At 41.2% G+C, this 19,104-nt stretch overlaps 3 protein-coding genes across 10 annotated transcripts in view; 2 read left to right on the top strand and 1 right to left on the bottom strand.

Moving 5' to 3' along the window:
* The first annotated feature begins 62 nt into the window (after nucleotides 1-62).
* On the top strand, nucleotides 63-6,591 carry grcc10 (gene rich cluster, C10 gene). Its single transcript, XM_084952316.1, has 4 exons — nucleotides 63-153; nucleotides 594-647; nucleotides 3,291-3,467; nucleotides 6,106-6,591. Exons 1-4 carry the CDS (start codon nucleotides 66-68, stop codon nucleotides 6,243-6,245), a joined length of 459 nt encoding a protein of 152 aa, XP_084808442.1. The 5' UTR covers nucleotides 63-65; the 3' UTR covers nucleotides 6,246-6,591.
* Nucleotides 6,592-6,674: 83 nt separating this feature from the next.
* LOC146371954 (uncharacterized) lies at nucleotides 6,675-15,247 on the bottom strand. Of its 2 annotated transcripts, none has more exons than XM_084952310.1 (12): nucleotides 14,634-15,247; nucleotides 13,687-13,805; nucleotides 11,524-11,916; nucleotides 10,771-10,844; nucleotides 9,923-10,491; nucleotides 9,758-9,845; nucleotides 9,577-9,652; nucleotides 9,441-9,477; nucleotides 9,034-9,130; nucleotides 8,817-8,933; nucleotides 7,610-7,669; nucleotides 6,675-7,489 (listed from the first exon to the last, which is right to left on the bottom strand). In XM_084952310.1, exons 2-12 carry the CDS (start codon nucleotides 13,724-13,726, stop codon nucleotides 7,400-7,402), a joined length of 1,641 nt encoding a protein of 546 aa, XP_084808436.1. In that variant the 5' UTR covers nucleotides 13,727-13,805; nucleotides 14,634-15,247; the 3' UTR covers nucleotides 6,675-7,399. The 2 variants fall into 2 exon arrangements, with proteins under 2 accessions (XP_084808436.1, XP_084808435.1); XM_084952309.1 differs by having other exon boundaries at nucleotides 11,524-11,997; nucleotides 14,634-15,246.
* A 2,201-nt stretch (nucleotides 15,248-17,448) lies between these two features.
* dlgap2b (discs, large (Drosophila) homolog-associated protein 2b) overlaps nucleotides 17,449-19,104 on the top strand; it is a 112,101-nt gene continuing 110,445 nt past the window's right edge. For 4 of the 7 annotated variants that reach the window (XM_084952080.1, XM_084952075.1, XM_084952076.1 and 1 more), the window contains exon 1: nucleotides 17,452-17,792. In XM_084952080.1, the coding sequence (XP_084808206.1) occupies nucleotides 17,657-17,792 (136 nt within the window). In that variant the 5' untranslated portion in view covers nucleotides 17,452-17,656. Of the gene's footprint in view, nucleotides 17,793-18,370; nucleotides 18,426-19,104 lie in introns of all 7 variants that reach the window. The other 3 variants (XM_084952078.1, XM_084952079.1, XM_084952083.1) reach the window with 2 other exon arrangements.

The following is a 19,104-nucleotide window of genomic DNA, read 5'->3' on the forward strand; positions in this document are numbered from 1 at the left end:
TGACTTGCTACTAGCTTAGTAACAGGTATGTTTACATTTTACGTCGACGTCTACCTGAAAGCAGGATGGTGTGTCGCAAGAAGCCTCCAACAGTCCCCGTTTTACGACAGTTTCACAGTTCTGTTGCTAGCTTAGTGATTGTTTTCAGTAGAGGTGAGTTCCCAAATGTTATACTGTTTTATGTTCATTTAGTTTGGTAAATAAATAAATGGATTTTTAGCTGCTGTTGCTGTTGATAACCGTCAAATTTTAAGCTACTGAAGCTACTGAATGAACGATCGGAGACAGATGCTAATCACCACATAACCACCACGTCTCCTTTATATAAACGTGTCGTTGTTGTATTTAACTTGTTTGTGCTATTATTGCGGTTTTCTATATTTTTATTGGTTTATCAAGCTAACAGTTATCATTATGTTATACATTGAAATATATTTCAATAAAACAAAGATGCTTCATATTCTTGAAGCTACCTCGATCTTCCTTTAATTTTCCTACTTTTATTATTACAAAATGTAAATGTTTTTAATTTTGTCTACATCAGTCCGTGTACAGTGGCTTTATTTTTTCGTGGCTTTCTGTTTTCTCTGCAGACATGGCCTCAGCTCCAGCACAGCAGCCCACTCTGACAGTTGAGCAGACCAGAGGTGAGAGGAACAGCTGGTTTATATATATAAAAGCTCCCGTTTCTACTTGTTTTACTCTTCCCCAGGTGGTCCATATTGTTGCTGAATAAATACTGGGCAAGTACTCGTACCGTTGCATTTGTAAGACCGAGACCTGTACTTGTCAGCAGGATTTTGGATTATCCAGGTAGCTTCAGGGTTAACCCTAGGTTTTCTGTACTACATAGGTGGTTCACTTTTTACCGAGGTAAGTCATCACGGTAATTTATGCTGTAGACCTAACCTGCTCTGGACGTGGTTAAATTACATGAAACCATCACCTACTGACCCATCCTGGAAGACCCAGGAGAACTCTGTGGGGAGATTTGTAGGATGTAAAGTTTCTGTGTTTCCCTGATGAGCATCAGTAATAAATACAGATTTTTAGACACAACTCATTCCTTGTTTTCTGTGTTGGCAGCAAACAATTTTACAACAGCTTTTTGTTTTACGAGTAATAAATAGTAATATAAAATAAGTAGTAATATATAAACCTAAAACAGGACGGCTACACTGTCCTTAATGACCTCATATCAAATTTGTACTAATCCTGTGTTTGAATTCTGTTTTTATATTTAATATTTACTTTCAAGCCCTTAAACAGCACTGAGTCTGCAGCTGAGAGAACAAAAACTTACATTTTTAAGAGCGGGTTATGTTCTGAGTTTAAGTTTAAAATCAACTGGAAGCGGCGTGATTCACTGATCCTTTTATTCACAGCACATTTTAATTGCAATATAGATTGTATGCTGGTCTATGCTTGTGTGTGCAGCTTATTAATGTGTACCTTAGTAAAACCACTGAATGAAACACAACCTGTGAGTCATATTATAACGGCAATGTGCATGATTAACTTGGTGATTTAGAAAATGTATAAAATGCTGTTATGCTTAATTCTAATCTGCTGCGGAGTCTCTTTTACTCTGGTGGTATTACAGCTACTAGAACACAGGACACACAAAGAATGCCTGTTCAATCAATAATATGGTTTTAACTTTTATCTGCAATAAACTATGGCAATGTAAACATCTCCTTTATTCAGAATAATATTATTAATAATAGTATTAAGCTGTGGGACAGTAAGCTTTAATATTCAAATGGATCCAGTTTAAAGTTTCAGAGCTCTAATGCACAGCCATCACCTTAGAAATAAACAGCAGGACTGAGAGCGCACTCAGTGTTAAAATAATCAACTGGAATGAAAATATTTATTTTACTGTTTTGTGTCCCAAATCTAAAGCTTTCATCCTAGACTTTTAATCACACATTGATAGTTTCTGGATTAGGTGACACTCATAGGGATCATTTTCTGTGGAAGAAGAGTCATGTGATCCGTGAAATGCCTCTTTTAGATTGGTTAGATGCAGCCAATACCACCCTTCTTGTGTTAACGCACAAGAGAAACCCTGGGTTAACTTATTGAGCTGATAACCAGCTTTGTGTGACCTTTTATCCTGATCGCCAGTGTTAGCATTAGTGAATCTAGATAACGGTAAAATAGCCTGGGTGTTGTGAACTTTATTTGTAGTATAGGGCCCTGGAGTTGGATGGGGTGCACTTTCTTTGTTCATGAAAAGTAAGAAGAAGAATTAGTGATGGTGATTTTCAGGCTCCAGATTAGTTACTGTACTGCCATCCATCCTTCTTCTTCCGCTTATCTGGGACCCGCGGGGCAGCAGCCCAAGCAGAGAAGCCCAGACCTAGCTATCCCCGGCCACCACCTCCAGCTTATCCAGAGGAAGACCAAACCAGGCCAGCTGAGAGATATAATCTCTCCAGCGCGTCCTGGGTCTGCCCCGGGACCTCCTCCTGGTGAGACATGCTCAGAACACCTCTCCCACAAGGAGCTCAGGAGGCATCCTTGTCAGATGCCCGAACCACCTCAACTGGCTCTTTCAATGTGGAGCAGCGGCTCTACTCTGAGCCCCTCCCAGATGGCCGAGCTCCTCACCCTATCTCTAAGGGAGAGGCTAGCCACCCTTTGGAGGAAACCCATTTCTGCCACTTGTATCTGCAATCTCGTTCTTTAGGTCACTACCCAAAGCTCGTGACCATAGATGAGGGTAGGGGCGTAGACCGACCAGTAAATTAACAGCGTCACTTTTACACTCAGCTCTCTTCACCACAATGGACTGCTACAGCGTCTGCATCACTGCACCAATCCGTCTGTCGATCTCCCGCTCCCTTCTCCCATCAGGCGTGAACAAGACCCAGAGATACTTAAACTCCTCCACTCATCCCTGACCTGGAGTGGGCACTCTACCCTTTTCCAGCTGAGGACCATGGCCTCAAAATTTAGGGTGCTGATTCTCATTCCCACCGCTTCACACTAGGCTGCAAACTGTTCCAGCGCGAGCCAACAAAACCACATCACCTGCGAAAAGCAGTGCTGAGATTAATTACTGTAATGTGGAGACATAAATCCCTTTGGGGTTGTGTCAAGCAGGGTGTGTGATGTTGAAAAAAAAATCTGCTGCAATGTGGAACTGCAGGCAATGTCTTGTGAATAAGGTATAAGCTGGCAGTAGTTAGTTGATAATTTCTTCTAAAATGTGCAGCAATGTCAGGAAAAGGTTGGGGTTTTTTACTTTGTGGAGCAGCTAGTAAAAAAGCTTTTTTTCACAGTGGTTTTGAGCGAGGTGATCCAGGCATTCTCAGTACCGGAGAATGCCACACGGATGGAGGAGGCCAGAGAGAGCGCCTGCAACGACATGGGCAAGATGCTGCAGCTTGTGCTCCCTGTGGCCACCCAAATTCAACAAGAGGTTATCAAAGCCTACGGATTCAACAATGAGGGGGAAGGTGAGCTTTTTTGTATCTTAAAACTAAAAATATGCTTGGTTTTGCTCTTTGCTAGGTTAGAGAAAAAGTGCAAACAGTGTACTGTGAAAATAAGCGGCTCGCCTACTGCTGGCCTCCCATTTAGTTTTTGTAGAAAGAAAAATTATTGTAATCTCCCCGGTCTTGAGATGATTAGGGATGAACTCTGTCCAAAGAGCCAACCCATGTAGTAAGATTATCTGTGGACTTTTTTTCAGGACAGCAGGTTCCTTTCTCTGAGTTAAAGTACCAAGTGTAAGACATTATTTCCCTGAAGGCTTAAAACAATAGAAACTACTCTAAAGTTCAAATAATTTTAAGACACTGTTCAGACTAGAACAAATGATCCCACCGGTGCTAATTAGTGCTGGCTGATATGACGCAGAGTACTCATATAATTTAATTTTGGTCTTAAATGTATGAATTGGACATTAAACTACTCAAAGAAGAACAAATAAATGCTGCATTTATTTCTCCCACACAATGCTGTTACAGAAACCAAACTTTGCAGGGTTTTAGTCACTTTAGATGTATACCAGTCACACATTGGAGAGATGTCTGATCAACTACCCGAGACATAAAGACAGTTATAACTAGGAGGCTTGCAACAGATTGCATAGCTCAGACAGAGGCTCGATGGAAAAATAATGAAATTGTTATGGGATTAGGTACAAAGACGGCAGCAGATGAGACCACCTGAATCCACAGAGGAGCTTTAAGATGCAACAACAAAGCCAGACAGTGTCTTTAAAACACTTATATTCCACCTACTGAGTTCATTATTATCAAAACTAATATCATCCTCACTACAGTGTCACAAACATATGCACCTCACTGTTTTTTATAGATACTAAATGACATATTTTAAATGGGCCTCAATTTTTAATCACACACACACACAGGGAATTTTTTCAAATTAAACATGTCCAAAGTTTTAAATAATAAAATCAGTGTATGTATAAGTAATCCCTGGGAGCCCAAGGCTCGGGTTTAATGAGGTCAATTCAGGCACACAGCACAGATGCCCCGCCTACTTGTGGTTTAAATTTCCTGTCTGCAAGGTGCAGCCAATCAAAAGGGAGTTGCTTTAAAGGAAGACGAGTTGAAATGGAAATCTGTTCCAGGAGAATCCAAAAAAGTCAGTAACAAACTGTAATAGATCCCTTTCAATGGAAACTTCCAGTCTGTACTAGAGATGGACCGATCCGATATTACGTATCGGTATCGGTCCGATACTGACGTAAATTACTGGATCGGATATCGGAGAGAAATAAAAAAATGTAATCCGATCCATTAAATATAAAAAAAGCACCTCACAAAACTTGCGACACGGCGTAACTCATAACCGTAGCATGTCGGAGCAGTGTGCTCACGTGATAGAGCGGCTGTGTGTATTTGAAGCCTGCTACCAAACCAGCATTTCATCTCCGAGAAAGTTATCCCAGAGAGAAGTAAAGCAAGTGTGTAAGTTCATCTCTGAATGTTTGTAAAGCATTCCCGCGTTAAGCTTAACAACCAATACCTGGAGCGACTGCCTCTTCTTGCTGCTACTTCAATCCTGAAACTGCTTAATGATCAGCTGATCGGCTTTTCTGTCGCGACTCCGTCTCTCTTCTTTGTTTAATGCCCACTTCGCGCCAGAAAGAGGAAACCAGCGGCTGAACAACAGCAGCACGTTTAAGCTTGATAAGCTGTTGTTAGAATTTATTTAATATTACTTTCTACACCAGGATCTTTTTCTATGCAGCTGACGGCTGGTAACTGTCCAGGGGCGGATCTAGCAAAGTTTAGCCAGGGGGGCCGATAGGGCATGAACAGGGAAAAGGGGGCACAAAGACATACTTTTCTTTCTTATTCTCATTTAAAATGTCTAGCTTTTAATAAATAATTATCTGAATCTTACACCCAAAGTTTTAATCTTATGTAAAATATATAGAAGTCCATTACTGTATATAGTAACTGTTAAGTCTAATATACCCTAGTAAGCTATAGTACTTTTTCCTTTGGGAAGATACCATCTGTGCAGTCTGCAGTTCTGTTGAAGGAAGATGTTGAATCTATTTAATTATTCTTGAAAAATAATTTATTTCTGTGCATTTTTTTTTCCACACTGCATCAAATTAAAGTTGATTATGTCGATTAAGCATCATGAGGTTGGGGGGTGGTTCCCTATTTTTTATTTTTTTTTGCTGGGAGTTTGCAACCCTATTAGTTAGGTTGCTTAAGATTTCTGCTAAGCACTCTTTAAAATACCAAAATAGGAAGGATTGAGTAGGTTTAAGTTTATTAGATTGATCAGTTTTGCTGAACTATGAAATATTTTGGGTGCAGTGTATTTTTTACATACAGGTATAACAGAATAGCTTTAGTGTTGTTGTTTATTTAAACTTGAGTATGAACTTATACAAAATGCAGCAAGATATTAAAAAAAACAGTTTTATTGATTAAAAAACACTATATCGGATTCATATCGGTATCGGCAGATATCCAAATTTATGATATCGGTATCGGACATAAAAAAGTGGTATCGTGCCATCTCTAGTCTGCACTGGTCATAGGCTGCATGTTATTCTGGGGAGATGATATAACTTGTCATGCTGATCATCTGCTTCCCTTTCAGGTGTCCTTAAATTTGCCCGACTGGTCAAGATGTATGAAACCCAGGACCCAGAAATCGCAGCCATGTCTGCTAAACTGAAATCTCTTCTCCTACCGCCACTTTCAACACCACCTATAGGAGGCGCCATTCCAGCTTCATAGGAAATCTTACTTCCATCCATTGTTCGCAAGGATACTTCCATTTAAACTTTGGAATACAGTGCAGTTATGAGCAGATCCAGCATGCCGTCAACAGTTCTGTCTTTATGTGGAGCGGTTATTGTTTAAAAACACTAAATATTCCAAGAAAGACAACACAACTTTTCCGGTTTTATCTCAAGTACCCTTGCTTAATTATTGTTTTTCTTTACTGTTCTGTATTTATTTGTCACATGTTACACCATGACCACTTTCTTAACCTTAATCATTTCCTTTGATGCCATGTTTTGTACCATTTTTATATGCTGTCAAATGTCTTTTTTGTTTAAATTAAAATGTTTTCTCTGAACCTGTGTGCATTGTTAATGCAGAAAATGTGCAAAAAAAAAAAAAAAACAAAACAAACAAACAAACAAACAAAAAAAAAACTCCTTTCCATTTAAATGCTTTATTATTGCAGTTAATCTATATACCAGTGTTTACCATACTAAAAAAAAAAAAAAAAAAAAAAAAAAAACTGAATCGATTACATGTATTTACATATATACATTTCATTAAAGGCAATTTTTCTTTTACATATAGGATTTGGGGTTAAAAGATCACTATTCCAGCATATAAAATCTGAATACATATCTACCTTATACAGCTCTTAGGCTTTGATGCATAAATACATATTGTGGCAGAAGAAGTTCAGGATAAAAATATTAGTCGAGATAAATAAAGTGACCCAGATTCTAGAACCTACACTACATTTCCATTCTTCATAAAGTGCTTTTTTCCCCTTCACCAAGGCAAACTGTGCAAAACCAGTGCAGCTGGCACCCAGTTTATGTGGAAGTAGTTGTTCAGTGTGCAGTCTTTCTGGCATATTTAGATTTTTGTGTCTTGTGCACATTCATCGAGCTAGGTATTCAGATCCAGAATAACTACTGTGCATGTTTAAGAATTTCTTTTTAAAAAGGGCTCAGATAGTGAAATGCTATTTAGTTTCTTCCACTTGTTTCTGTGAAAAAGAGATTGTTCTGGTACCTAAACTTAAGTCATGGAGTCCAGTATTGCCAGCGTGTTTTAGTTTAGAGAGCTGAGCTCCGTCTTGTGTCTCCGTGGTTCAGCTCCTGATTCATAATTATAGAAATGAAAAACGAAGGCGGAAGACTTCACATCTCAAAGTGGCGGAAAATACTTTCGACATATCCCAAGACCCTCTGCCAGTCTGGTCCTTCTGCCTTCAGCATCTCCTCCACTGTCTGCCACACAGCATAAACATGAAGTTTTAAAAAGCAGATAAAGAATAACAATGTTAAAGTTAAGCTATTTGTGTAAAACACACAAATCTGAGTTGAACAAGAAGAACAAAAATGTCTCACTAGTGTGGCAGAGATCCCGACACTCTCTCCTGTCTTAAAAGCAAGCTCCAGGTTTGCCTTCTGTAAAAATAAAGACACGTTTTGTATGAACATTTACAGACATGAATGTGTAAATGCAAATATACTTCATAGCCGTTATTTTTGCATTTTATATGAATCTGTATGTAGGATTAAGATAGCACATATGGACTATTCAGGTTCCACATGTATAACCATAGGTGGCATCACAAGCAATTTCCCTTTGACGCCGAGCACAGTCTCAAGAGTGTTGAGGAGATAACAGAAGACAGTCTGTCACACAGAGAGCTGTAGGAGGGTCATAAAGGGCACCAACCCATCAGATGGACTTGTATCTACTCCTTTGTGTGAGAAGGAACAGAAGGAGACAGACTTCCAGCAACCTTTTGTATACGTTTCTCACCAAACTTAAAGAGACTGAGACCATGGAGGTGATTTGAAGGCCCGGCGTCCTTTAGTGGGACTCGTGTCCAGCACGACAAAGACCTATTGAGGCTCGCCATTTGCACCCAGTTCTCTTCAGAGATGAGAGTAGGTGAAGGAGTATGAAGATGTAATGCTGCCAGTCATTGACTGGAGGTCTTCTCTGTAGGTCTGTGACTGTGCAGACAACCTTGTCCAGCTCTCTTCTCGACTGTTTCCTTCACATTTGTGAGACTATTCTGAAAGACACAGCAAACCTTCTCGTGGCGGCACATATGGTTGTGCCATCCTGGAGTAGCTGGACTAACCGTGCAACCTGAATAGGAACAATAGGTACTGTCTTATGCTACCAGTAGTGGCAAGGACATTAGAGAAAAAAAAAAAAAAAAAAGGGTAACTAGAGAATAATTGGTCAAGCGAGAGCAATGGTGGCCACCACTTGCAAAATCATTCCCATTTGTGGGATCAGTCTTTTTGTTGCCTTTCCAGTCCACCTTGTGATTTAATTTGCACAGAAGGAGGTGAAATGGATTCACAGTGGTTTATGTTTCCTAACTGGACAGATTAATATCCCTGAAACTTTACTGACTTCGTGTTGTATTGTGTTAAGCATTGCACATTTGAGTTTACTATTCAAATTTAATCTGGTGTCTTTGGTATGTATTTGTATTTTATAGGTCATTTAATATTGTGCTTAACTGTCCGGGGACAGCAGATGGAAATTAAAGAGTGCTTTCTTTTCTCTCATGAGATCATTGTGTTTTACCTTATCAGCTGGGTTCAGGCTGTCATAGGGGATGTGAGTTGGTAAATAGGTGTGATAAACAGCACAGAACGCCAAACCATCTTCCCAGCTGCTGCTGAAGTTGGTGATCTCAATATTCTGCCACAAAACATTATTTGCAATTTGTCTGAATTTAACTTGTTGCAAAGAGTCACATGATTTCATATAGCTCAGCAATGCTCAAGTTCTCTTCTCTGACCTTATAACCTTGAGTGCGAGTTTGGCACCAGCGCAGCAGGGAGTTTCTCCTGGAGCCGCCATGGCGCCTCAGCAGAGCACTGAAACCATCCTGAGGTCTGAAGATGGAGAAACATTTTAACTGCGAATTGCTCATTCACTGCAAACTGTTTCAGTCATTTAACCTGAGAACACGAGTGAAAAAAAAAAAGTGTAATCGGACAAACACACATATCGATTCTAAAGTCATACAGATATAAAAGTCATATGGGTCAGTTTTAACTGTTTTTAGTTTAAAGAGTTGAAAACTGCCAATTGTATCAGTGTGTTTTTGGTTATTTTTCCACAAATGCTTGCCAACCTCTCTTTCCACACAAAGACATCAGCATCATCTTTACCAACAATATATGAGGCTTATCAGCCACTCACTTGAAGGAATCTGAGCTTTGTTCGTCATCCTGTTTTCCTGCATCACACAAATGCAGACACAGTTGTAATAAACAGACTTGTAACAAAACAAGATGCTATGGTTTGGTTAACGGTGATTCGGGAGACTGAAGCACACCTGTGTAAAAGCTCGACCAGCTGTCCTGCCTCTGTAAAATTCGGTCCATCCGCCTCCCTTTTGTCGGCTCTTCTTTCTGAAACAGTTAAGTAATGGCATATTTGACATTTCATTCGACATGGGATGACATCGATCATCTCAGTGTCTCCCAGTATATCACAATAGTGTAAACGTGTTATACCTTGCACAGTGGCAATGTTGTACTCAAGTTTTTTGAAGCCCCATTTGGATTTGAAGAGTCTGTTGGAAGCGGGAGACGAGAGAGACTCCTAAAAAGACAATTTTGTGTTGGATTAGATTTTGTCGTAACAAGGAGACCACAGTTTGAGCTTTTATGTAGACTCACCAGGATCTCTCAGAGAGCATCACAATCTTTCTGGGATCTTTCTGTCCACGTCCGTCATCTTTCTTCTTCTCCAGGGCAGTCAAACTGCGAATGTATCCCTCTGCCACCCCTTTCCCTTTCAGCTGCACATTTTCTGATTCGCTCGTCTCCTCAGGATCACAGCCTTCTTCTGTAGCATCCACCTCTTGATTTGTTTCCTGAGCTTCTGTCCCTGCTTCAGCTTCCTCTGTAACTTCAAGCATTTCCTCCTGCTGCTCCTCAGAGTCTGGTTTATCTGCATCTTTATACGTTTGACCTCTGAGGGCATCGAGCTCGGCTCGATCCTGCTGCTGCTGCTTCTCCAGTTCAGCCAGTTTGCAGCAGGCGTCTTTGTGTTCAGCTCTCAGCCTCTCTAGCTCTTGGTCCGTGTCCTGCTGTTTGCTGAGGCCCTGTGCCAGCTGCTCCTTTACAGTCCTGTGGCTCTCCTGGAGTGAACCCAGAGCCTGCTCTGACTCAACCCGGAGCCGGTCGGCAACAGACACGGCGACCTGTAGGTCACACTGGAACTGCTGCCACTCCAACCTCTCTGTCTGAGGAACAAAGAAACACTGTAATTCCACGTTAAGGCTTGCTCTCCGTTTGTCATTACTACATAAATATCTGTCTACTAGTCAGTACCGTGTGACTGATTTTAAGTCTGATCTGAGCTGTTGGAATGTGAATGTTGCAATGATGTCACATGACATTTAAAACAGAAATAAGTGCACAGAATTAGACAAATGCAGCACTAAATGCTGCATGAAAACACAGTTCTGAATGCTAAATAATTAGCAGGCTCACTCCCTGCAACCTGTAGACCAACAACTCACCCTGAGTGTCTCCTTCAGGGTCTCCACCTCTTCAACCAGCTCTTCTCTTTCTGCTATCAAGTGCCTAAGCAGCTCTGACACACGAGTTAGAAAACAAAACAACCATATCACAAAAGTGTCCCTTTAAGTTACTGCATATTATGCTGCTGTTAATAATCAATTTTCCACATGACACTTAGTAGGTGATGATGATGGTGATATTTAAACCACTTATAAACATGACGGATAGCTCCTGGAGTCATACCAGGTTTTTCTATTTTACATGATTGCTTTTTTTTTTTTTTTGCCATATTCTACGTTTGAGTTTCAGTTCCATGTTTTATCCTGGGACTAGGCTAGGTTTTTTCTTTTTAAGTCAGCTTTTTCTGATTTGCTGCTTTTTATAAACACAAGGTTTTAACAGCAGGTAGGTGTGGCCTTTGTGCTTATACATACCATTGTGCTGGAGAAGACCATATTGAGGATATTGCATCTCTTTAATATCATACAGATATAGAAGTGGAGAAAAAAACTGCCTGAAAACAAGTGTTGGGAGGAGTGTGAAGCCTGAGCTTTCTTGATCCTTCGCATGCAGATTTCATTATTTGAAACTTTTTCCATGTTTATTATGAGCACGTACTTCTTTAACAATATATATTTAATCTTTAACTACAAAGACTTTCTGCTTCCTTTCTCCTCACCAGACATCGCTGATGTGTCAGTGACAGCACACTTAAAAAAAACAAACAAAACAGGTGATGACAGAGGGCATACCTACTGCTCCTGTGGTAATATCAGTGCTGGGTGTTAGGCCCAGTGAGGCCCTGTAGTGCTCCATTAGACTGAGTAAAACCAAGGTCATCTCCTCTCCAGCTCTCTCTGCTGTAGCCTGTGGCTCCAGCCCGCTGTCTCTCTCGTTCCAACAAGGCTCTGAAGGCGAACCTCTGGACAAAGGCAGCGGTACTGGAGTGGCCGGACTGCCCACCGCTGCCTCATTTCTCGCTGCTGCATCGCTCACATTTGTCTCTGAGGCAGCGACGCTGTCGATGCTGATTACAGCCCATTCTGAGGGAGCCGACAGCCGCTGTGTCCACTCTGTGAATGGAGAGGTGGTGGAGGGGGTGGTGCTGCCAGCTGCTGGAGGAGTTTGTGCCTTATCAGAGGAAGCTGCAGAGGATAAGGCCATGACAGTCAGCTCTGCCTGTGAGGGTGTGGTAGGAGGCGTTTGGAAGAAATCTAAAGGAGAACCTGAGAGGAGGGAAATAAATAGGTAAAGGAGAAAAATGGCACTGTCCTGAGCTAAAAATCACCTGAAATCTGTTGAAAAATGTGCCGATTGCAAAGCCACCCCTCTTCTTTTCCTCACTGCAGATGTAAGCCTCGCTGCCTGCTTCCTTATTTACTATCCTCGGCAGACTGATGCAGCAAAAAACCTCCCCTGCCAATATCTTGGCTGGCAAATGCAGGCTGTTCCCCCATGTGGCAAGATCCAGGAAGAGAGATAATTTTTACCCTGATCATAGAGCTGCTCCTCACTGCAGCCAAAAAGTGACTATATTATAAAGAGCTGCAAGGAAAAAAAAAAAAAAAAAAAACCCCACATAAACAACACATTAAAAGAAAATCTCTAAAAAGACACCTGGAGAGCAGAATGATGATTTTGCTAATGCATTATTAGCATTTTAGTTATGTGTCAAATCAGGAAATATCCACTAGTGTGTCATCTGTTGCTGAAAACTAATGTTACAGCTACTGGATTTCTCTATGATGTTGATATTATCCTGTTTATGGTGTGGAAATTTTGGCAGGCTACATGGATCTTCGCCTCCTTTGACTCTGATCTTTTTAAGCTTTCCCCTCCTTGTCCTTGTGTTGTGCTGCAGGATTCTGCAGACTCATCATTTCCCTGGCAGCAGCATGATGTAGTCTGCTCAGCTACCATGGGGAAGCTATTCTCATCCTCTAGCATGAGCCGAATTCCTGCATACCGACAGCCAAGAGACAAAAAGACTAGACTAGAAGTTGTAAAGTCAAATTTCACACATTAGCTTAGCCAAATGTGACGCTTTGAATTCAAGGATACTGAAGGGCTGAAGAAGCTAAAACCCTGATCCCAACTTTTACTGAACCTTATTGGATGTGGTTTCTATTTCACTGTCATGCTGATTCATCATTTTGTTTGCTGAAATATGGTTTTTGATCATACAGGGCCTGACACCAGAATTTAGTTTGGTTTGAAAAGAGCGAGTCTATAAAATGCAAAGCATCCTCACTGACACATTTACATTTTTGTTTTTTGTAAATGGTTGTCCTTAAATTAGTATTTATTTTGAGTTTACTAAAACAGTTCCAAACACATTTTCTGCTGCTTTAGACAAAACATTGAGTTTTGGTTAAAATAATAACAATAAATACATTAAAATGGTTACTGGGGGAATATAATGGAACATTCTTTGTCTGATCTTTGTTTAACAGGAGTGTTAAAACCTGTTATAGTGAGTGAATGGCACAGAAAATGAACTCCTTCATGCAAATGTCTCCATAAGTGTTCACTTTCTGTAGTCACCCTGTTTTCATCCTTTGGTAATGTGGAAGCACAACAAGCACAAATGTTTTGATTGACGCCCTCTTCAGTGCGAGAGCCCCAGCTGCCGTGCTGTCTCACAAAGTAAAAGTAACCGACTGTCTTTCTCGTGCCGTCTCTTTGACAGTTTATTTTTCACACTTGGAAATACAGAGGAGACAAAGAGATGAAGTGGAGCTGACAGTTTCCTGGACCTATCGTACCAACAGTCTAAAAATAGTCAGACTTAGAAATAATGATCAGAAGAAACAAGACAGTTACAAAAAAAATACAAAGCCTGAAACTTATACACAGTATTTTATAAATAATTTCTCTAATGTGTTTTGAAATTGGACTATTGGATGCTGAGTTACCTGTAGGGACATGGCTGTCTTTGCCATTGTGGTTACCCATGATCCAGCAGGGGTGGATATCTTGATAGGCTATCCCAACTGCCCTTCACTGTGTCCTGCTTTGTGAGGCTCTCTGTTGACTGGCCAAAAATAAATAAACACGGTTTTCATGAGTATGACTCAGTCCTGACCATTTGATGAGCACAACAACAGAAGTCCAGGAATTCTAGTCCCAAGCACACCCTTTAGTAACAGTTTCCAAAAACTACAGAAACTATTACATTTGTCCAATAAAACTAGCCTCCAGTAAATTTGCCTTTGCATATCCTGGTCAGCTGGCTAATGTGAAGTAAGGCAACACGAATGTGTGGTGCCCAAAGCATAGCAGCATCTTGTCTCTCAACTCCACGGCAGCAGAATGAGGTTGTCATGTTTAGCACGTGGCTGCGTCTCTGCCATGAAGAATGAACTAAACCCCATTGAATAATCAAGCAATTTAAGGCTTCCTTGGAGAAGGGGGAGGAGAATACACACGAACCGAAAACGGAGATTTGTTCACACACTGGGACACTATTCAAGTTTATTCGGCATGCAAGATATGATGTGACATACACGGTCCATTTCAAATGACTCACACAGCTGTATTACCCACAGGGCTATACAGGATAACTAACTCTACCAGCCCGACCTATTAAACTCCTAAATCATTGCGCAGCTTAATGAATTGTGTGCCGTGTTAAAGAATGAAGCCTCTAATTGATGAACGTGTCTCGAAAATTGTCTGTCTCTCAATCTCGTTTCTAAAAAGCTTCGCATTTTTGAATAGCTCTGTTTATCAGTGAAGTTTGGCTCATGTTTTTCTGCATCCATGGAGAAAAGAAACGTGCAGTTTATCGAGCCATTTTGGTTGTTATATCTAACCAGTCGCCTTTCACACGCAGTCATAGCTCCAGTTTCATTCATCCTACCTGCTCAGCCTACCAGCTGGACGCCTTCCAGTTTGGCCCCGACTGTCCGTCCGGCGGGTTTCTTCTTCGGGTGTCTCGGGACAAATTTGCCTTTCTTCGTCCCGTATCCCAAATTCAACGAAAGGCACAGAGCCAATCAATAACAGTCATTTCTTCTTCTTCTTGGGTATCCTACATTACCAAGCAGCTACAAAAAGGCAGCCATATATAACTCCAACTCTAAATCTAACTCCGCTGCTTCGCCTTTAAATCCAATGCGTCAAAAAGAAGGAGGCAGAAGCAAACTGATTGCGCAGCAGCCGCACGCTGGATAAACAGCATGAATGTTTGTTAATGGGATTATTTAGATCTCTGTTTTTTCAATCGCACAATACAACAAATCCAAACACCAAATAGTGAGTAGAGTGCAGGATAAAATGCGCTTGCTGAGAAGCAGACACACCGGCTACGGGCTAATTATCTTTTGTTAAATGCAGGTGTGGCGCCAGGTAACAGGTTATACTTTCACACGGTCCGTGGGTGCAGTGTGTCACATTGCATCTGTCGAGAGAATGGAAACCAGCCAAACAGCCCAGGAAATATTTAGCGGACACAACTTTAACCCGAAAGTCCCCAGAGTGGTAGCTATCGATCCACAGACCCCGTTCGTGGGCGGAAGCTCAAACTGTTCCGACACTGAATAAGTCACTGCATACTAACGAGTGGAATTTATTTATTAATGTTTCTGAAAATGCACACCAAGGCCGTTGCTCGTCTCCACAGAAAGGAAATTATATAAAAACGTGGATAAGGACACCTCGAATGAAACTGAAAACCCAGACACGCATTTAATCAGGAAAAATGGGATCCCATCAAACCTGAGAGCAACGAAATTACATGTGGCGAACGTGGTTAAAGTGCTGTTTTTCCGAGCAGTTTTAATTATGTTAAATAAGAATAAGAATTTTAGATGAGATATCCAGGGCAGAGGTTGTGCAGTGATCCTTAAAGTATATATATATATTTTAAAGAACATAACCACGCACTATATTTAATTTAAGATGCCCCAGTGTGAAGAAAACATGAGGAATTTATATAGTCTAAGATGCATTATCTTTCTGCACACCCCACAGAACCATCAACATCGAGAAAGAGAAATAAAGAAGCCAAAAACAATGAACGTCTTCACTAACCAATAGTTTTGTAACGTAAGGTTAAATGCAGGAGCGCAAAAAAAAAGTAAAGTAAAGTGTGCGTGTTAGTCCCCATAGGGAAATAGTTCCTCTGCATTTAACCCATTGAAGCAGTGGGCAGCCACCAATGCAGCGCCCGGGGAGCAGTGTGTAGGGACGGTACCTTGCTCAGGGGTACCTCAGGGTAGCCGTTCAGTGGAGTCGAACCCCCGACCTTCTGATCATGGGGCCGCCACTCTACCTACTGAGCTATCCCTGCCCCAAAAGACAGAATAGAGGATTTTTTATGATTAGTGTTATTATTGTTGTTGTTATATAGAGTCTGATTAGAAATACAGCGAACCCGCTAGAATTTCAGCACCATGGACAGAGCTCAATGGAGCCAATCGTCTCTGGCGTCCTCCAGTGTCCACATTTAGGAATGACAGGAGGAATTATTTTAAAAAGGCAATAGTATTGGGATTTACTAAGAGTGTTTTGACTCATGCCAGAGGGCCTTTTAAACTTTATAGGTATAAAAAAATTGGCTGAATTGGATTTGCTTAGTAAGAGTATGCAAGGACTTGAACAACGTGTGTTTTGTTTTAGCATAGTTATTATCTATGGGCCCACGGGGAGTTAGAGTAATCATGCCATATATGAAATATATACAAATTATCCTACTTTTTAATAAGTGTTGCAGTGTCTGTGGGGTTTTGTCATGATCTGTTACTCCTTAGACATCGATTGCTCCCATCTGCCACAACATCTACTTGCAGGGTCTCGACATTGTTGAACAGATGTAACTTCTGTTCATTGTTTGAGTTGAGGCTGATTTGAAATGTGAGCATCAGTGAAATCATGCTGATCGTTGCAGAGTGCAAAGAGGTTAAGAGACACTCTTTGTAAATATATTCTGTCTGCCAGAGAAGTTAACTTGAAGGCTGGGGAAAGCAGAACTTTATAGATCTTTGGCTATAAGGGCTGATATGATATCTTACATCCCAGGAAGCGGCGAAATTAATAAGAAAGAAAGAAAGAGGTAAATGTGAGCGTGGTGAGAGATACCGACTATAAAAGTAAGGCTCAGGTGTGGATTGACTCCTGAATGTCAGTTTTGAGATGCTTTTAAGAGGAGATAAATGCTGAGTTTGAGCTTTGCCACCACACTAGTGATAACAACCCCCTTCATGCAGTGTTGCCCAGTGACACAGCAGTCTCCCTGCAGGAGTTTGATTCACACCCAGTAACTTAAAGTTACCGTAGGAATGCACCTTCTTTTGAATTCCTCTCTCCTTAATTTATTTTTATCTTTTGATTTGACTTTTTTCCCTTTAAAACCTTTTAAACCTTTGCATCCTACAAAGTTTTGATGATCAAATAATCACAATAGAGGAATAAAACGACAGAGTAAAAAAATATGAAAATTATGCTACTCTGTCTTTTTCTTTGCGTCACACATATTTTAAACTACACAACACAATAAATAACTGGATTCCACAAACTATTTGGTTGCTTATCATCAGTAATTTTGAACACTCCCCCCTTTGTATATACATTTTCTTTAAATGTGATATGACTGTCTACGTGTCTGGTGCATTTTACTTTTAAGTTTGCATTTAAAGTTTCGTGTCATTTCCCTCACATTAGAGGAAGACAAGAAGGCTTTTGTGGGTGCAGACTTTGTAAAAATGGCGTCTGATATAGGCTGCCTCCATAAGAGCAGCTGCGCTTTCAGTGACCACAACATCAGTGCATTATAAGTCATCTCCCAAGAATGAATTCTGCCACCGCATCGGGACTTGCGTCGGACAAGAAAACACACAGCACAAGCCGCCTTCATCATGGGAAACTACGACAGATTCGCTGCAGATGTTTCCAACGAACAAGGCAATGAACATTTTCACGGATACCAGGGGACATGATCGCCGTCCACTTATTTATCTCCCGTTTACTATCGAAGAAGAAGTGACCTTCTCTGAGGCAGAAGATGTCAGCGCTGAAAAAGGTAAGAAGGAAGACGCGCATCGTCGTGTTTGTGCACGAACAGAGCCTGCCACGCAGCTTGTTTTTCTTCTTGTTCTTGTTGTTACTGGATGTGATTTCAGGTGCATCTAACGGAGGTTTTGGGGTTGTTGTTTTTTGATCGTCTGAAGCCAGAGTGCCGCACCTGGCCGCGCAGACTGAGAGTGTACATTTCAGAAACTGCCAGAAGTTCTGCAAGGCGCGAATGAGTCACTGTGTGAGGGGTGTTTAACTTGTTAGGGTGTTCCTCTTTCCTACACCGATCAGTCAGTGGCACTCAATGATGCACCTTGTGGGTGAGGTGGTGTGGGAATTAGTATGTATGTGTTTGGAGGTGGTGGGAGGAGGGTGATGAGGGTGGGGTGGTGTTAGGGTGGATTTTATTCCCTTGGTGAAAAGCCATTGTGAATGGAGGGGACCCACAGCTCCTTCCTTCAAGTTTCTTCTGTCTATGTATGCCCACATGTTCCCATTGCTCCCCTCCATTCAGTCAATGTGTGTGCGTGGAGTGACTCAGCTGTAGTGTACTATATCTGTCATCCATCTTTTCATCTGTCACAGGTGTTACCATGGCTACTACAGACTCACTGCTGTCTTTTCTTTGAGAAGGACTCAGGTAAGTGGTGGGAGGGGTGATTAAGTCAGACCTAATGAGTACATGTCACCCACACTAAAAGGCAGTGCTTTTCATTTAACATGATGTACACTGGGTGTGTCTGAAGGTATGATACAGTAGTATAGTGCTCAAAGCTTCCTTGTTCTGTTCCTTTTTTGGCGGTATTCTTCATGTCAGCACCCCTTTATTCAAAAGATTGTTATTTACGTCTGCAGTGACATATTTGGAGGTATGAATCTGTTCTGGGACCCCCTTTGCACTTCTAAGACACGAGAAGGAGTCACGGAGAGCAGCAGGAAGACCTCAGCACAGAACAGAGGAAGCATCAATAACAATAGACATGCAACTGATTAGGTTAGAAACACAAATGTCACTTGATAACAAGCCGAAAGAGTGAACACATGTTACAGAAGGCCTGTCTGTTCAAACTTTCATCTCACACAAGCTCATACATCCACCCTCGTACACTCTCCAGAGTGTTAACACGCCATTTACAAGCAGTTAGGTCATCATTGTGGCTCCACATAGAGCCAAAACATTCAGTGTCATTAGCAGACAGTGGTCACTAGGGATCCACTAAGACATTTTTTTTCACAATTTCCCAAATAGTGAGATCTCCCAGTTTGGCTTATAGCTGGAGTTGATCCCGAGTGTATGGTGGCTCACCAGTTCTTCAGCT

Source organism: Perissodus microlepis, chromosome 15 (genome assembly GCF_051167445.1).
Source record: "Perissodus microlepis isolate ML-2025 ecotype Zambia chromosome 15, ASM5116744v1, whole genome shotgun sequence".
Classification (NCBI taxonomy): domain Eukaryota; kingdom Metazoa; phylum Chordata; class Actinopteri; order Cichliformes; family Cichlidae; genus Perissodus; species Perissodus microlepis.

Coding starts and splice junctions, on each gene's coding strand:
- LOC146371954 (XM_084952309.1), bottom strand. CDS start 13,726: ATGGGTAACCACAATGGCAAAGACAGCCATGTCCCTACAG. Junction 8,934..9,033: donor CTCGCACTCAAGGTTATAAG/GTCAGAGAAGAG, acceptor GTTTTGTGGCAG/AATATTGAGATCACCAACTT. Junction 7,670..8,816: donor GCCTGAACCCAGCTGATAAG/GTAAAACACAAT, acceptor TTATTTTTACAG/AAGGCAAACCTGGAGCTTGC.
- grcc10 (XM_084952316.1), top strand. CDS start 66: ATGGTGTGTCGCAAGAAGCCTCCAACAGTCCCCGTTTTACGACAGTTT. Junction 648..3,290: donor GACAGTTGAGCAGACCAGAG/GTGAGAGGAACA, acceptor TTTTTTTCACAG/TGGTTTTGAGCGAGGTGATC. Junction 3,468..6,105: donor ATTCAACAATGAGGGGGAAG/GTGAGCTTTTTT, acceptor CTTCCCTTTCAG/GTGTCCTTAAATTTGCCCGA.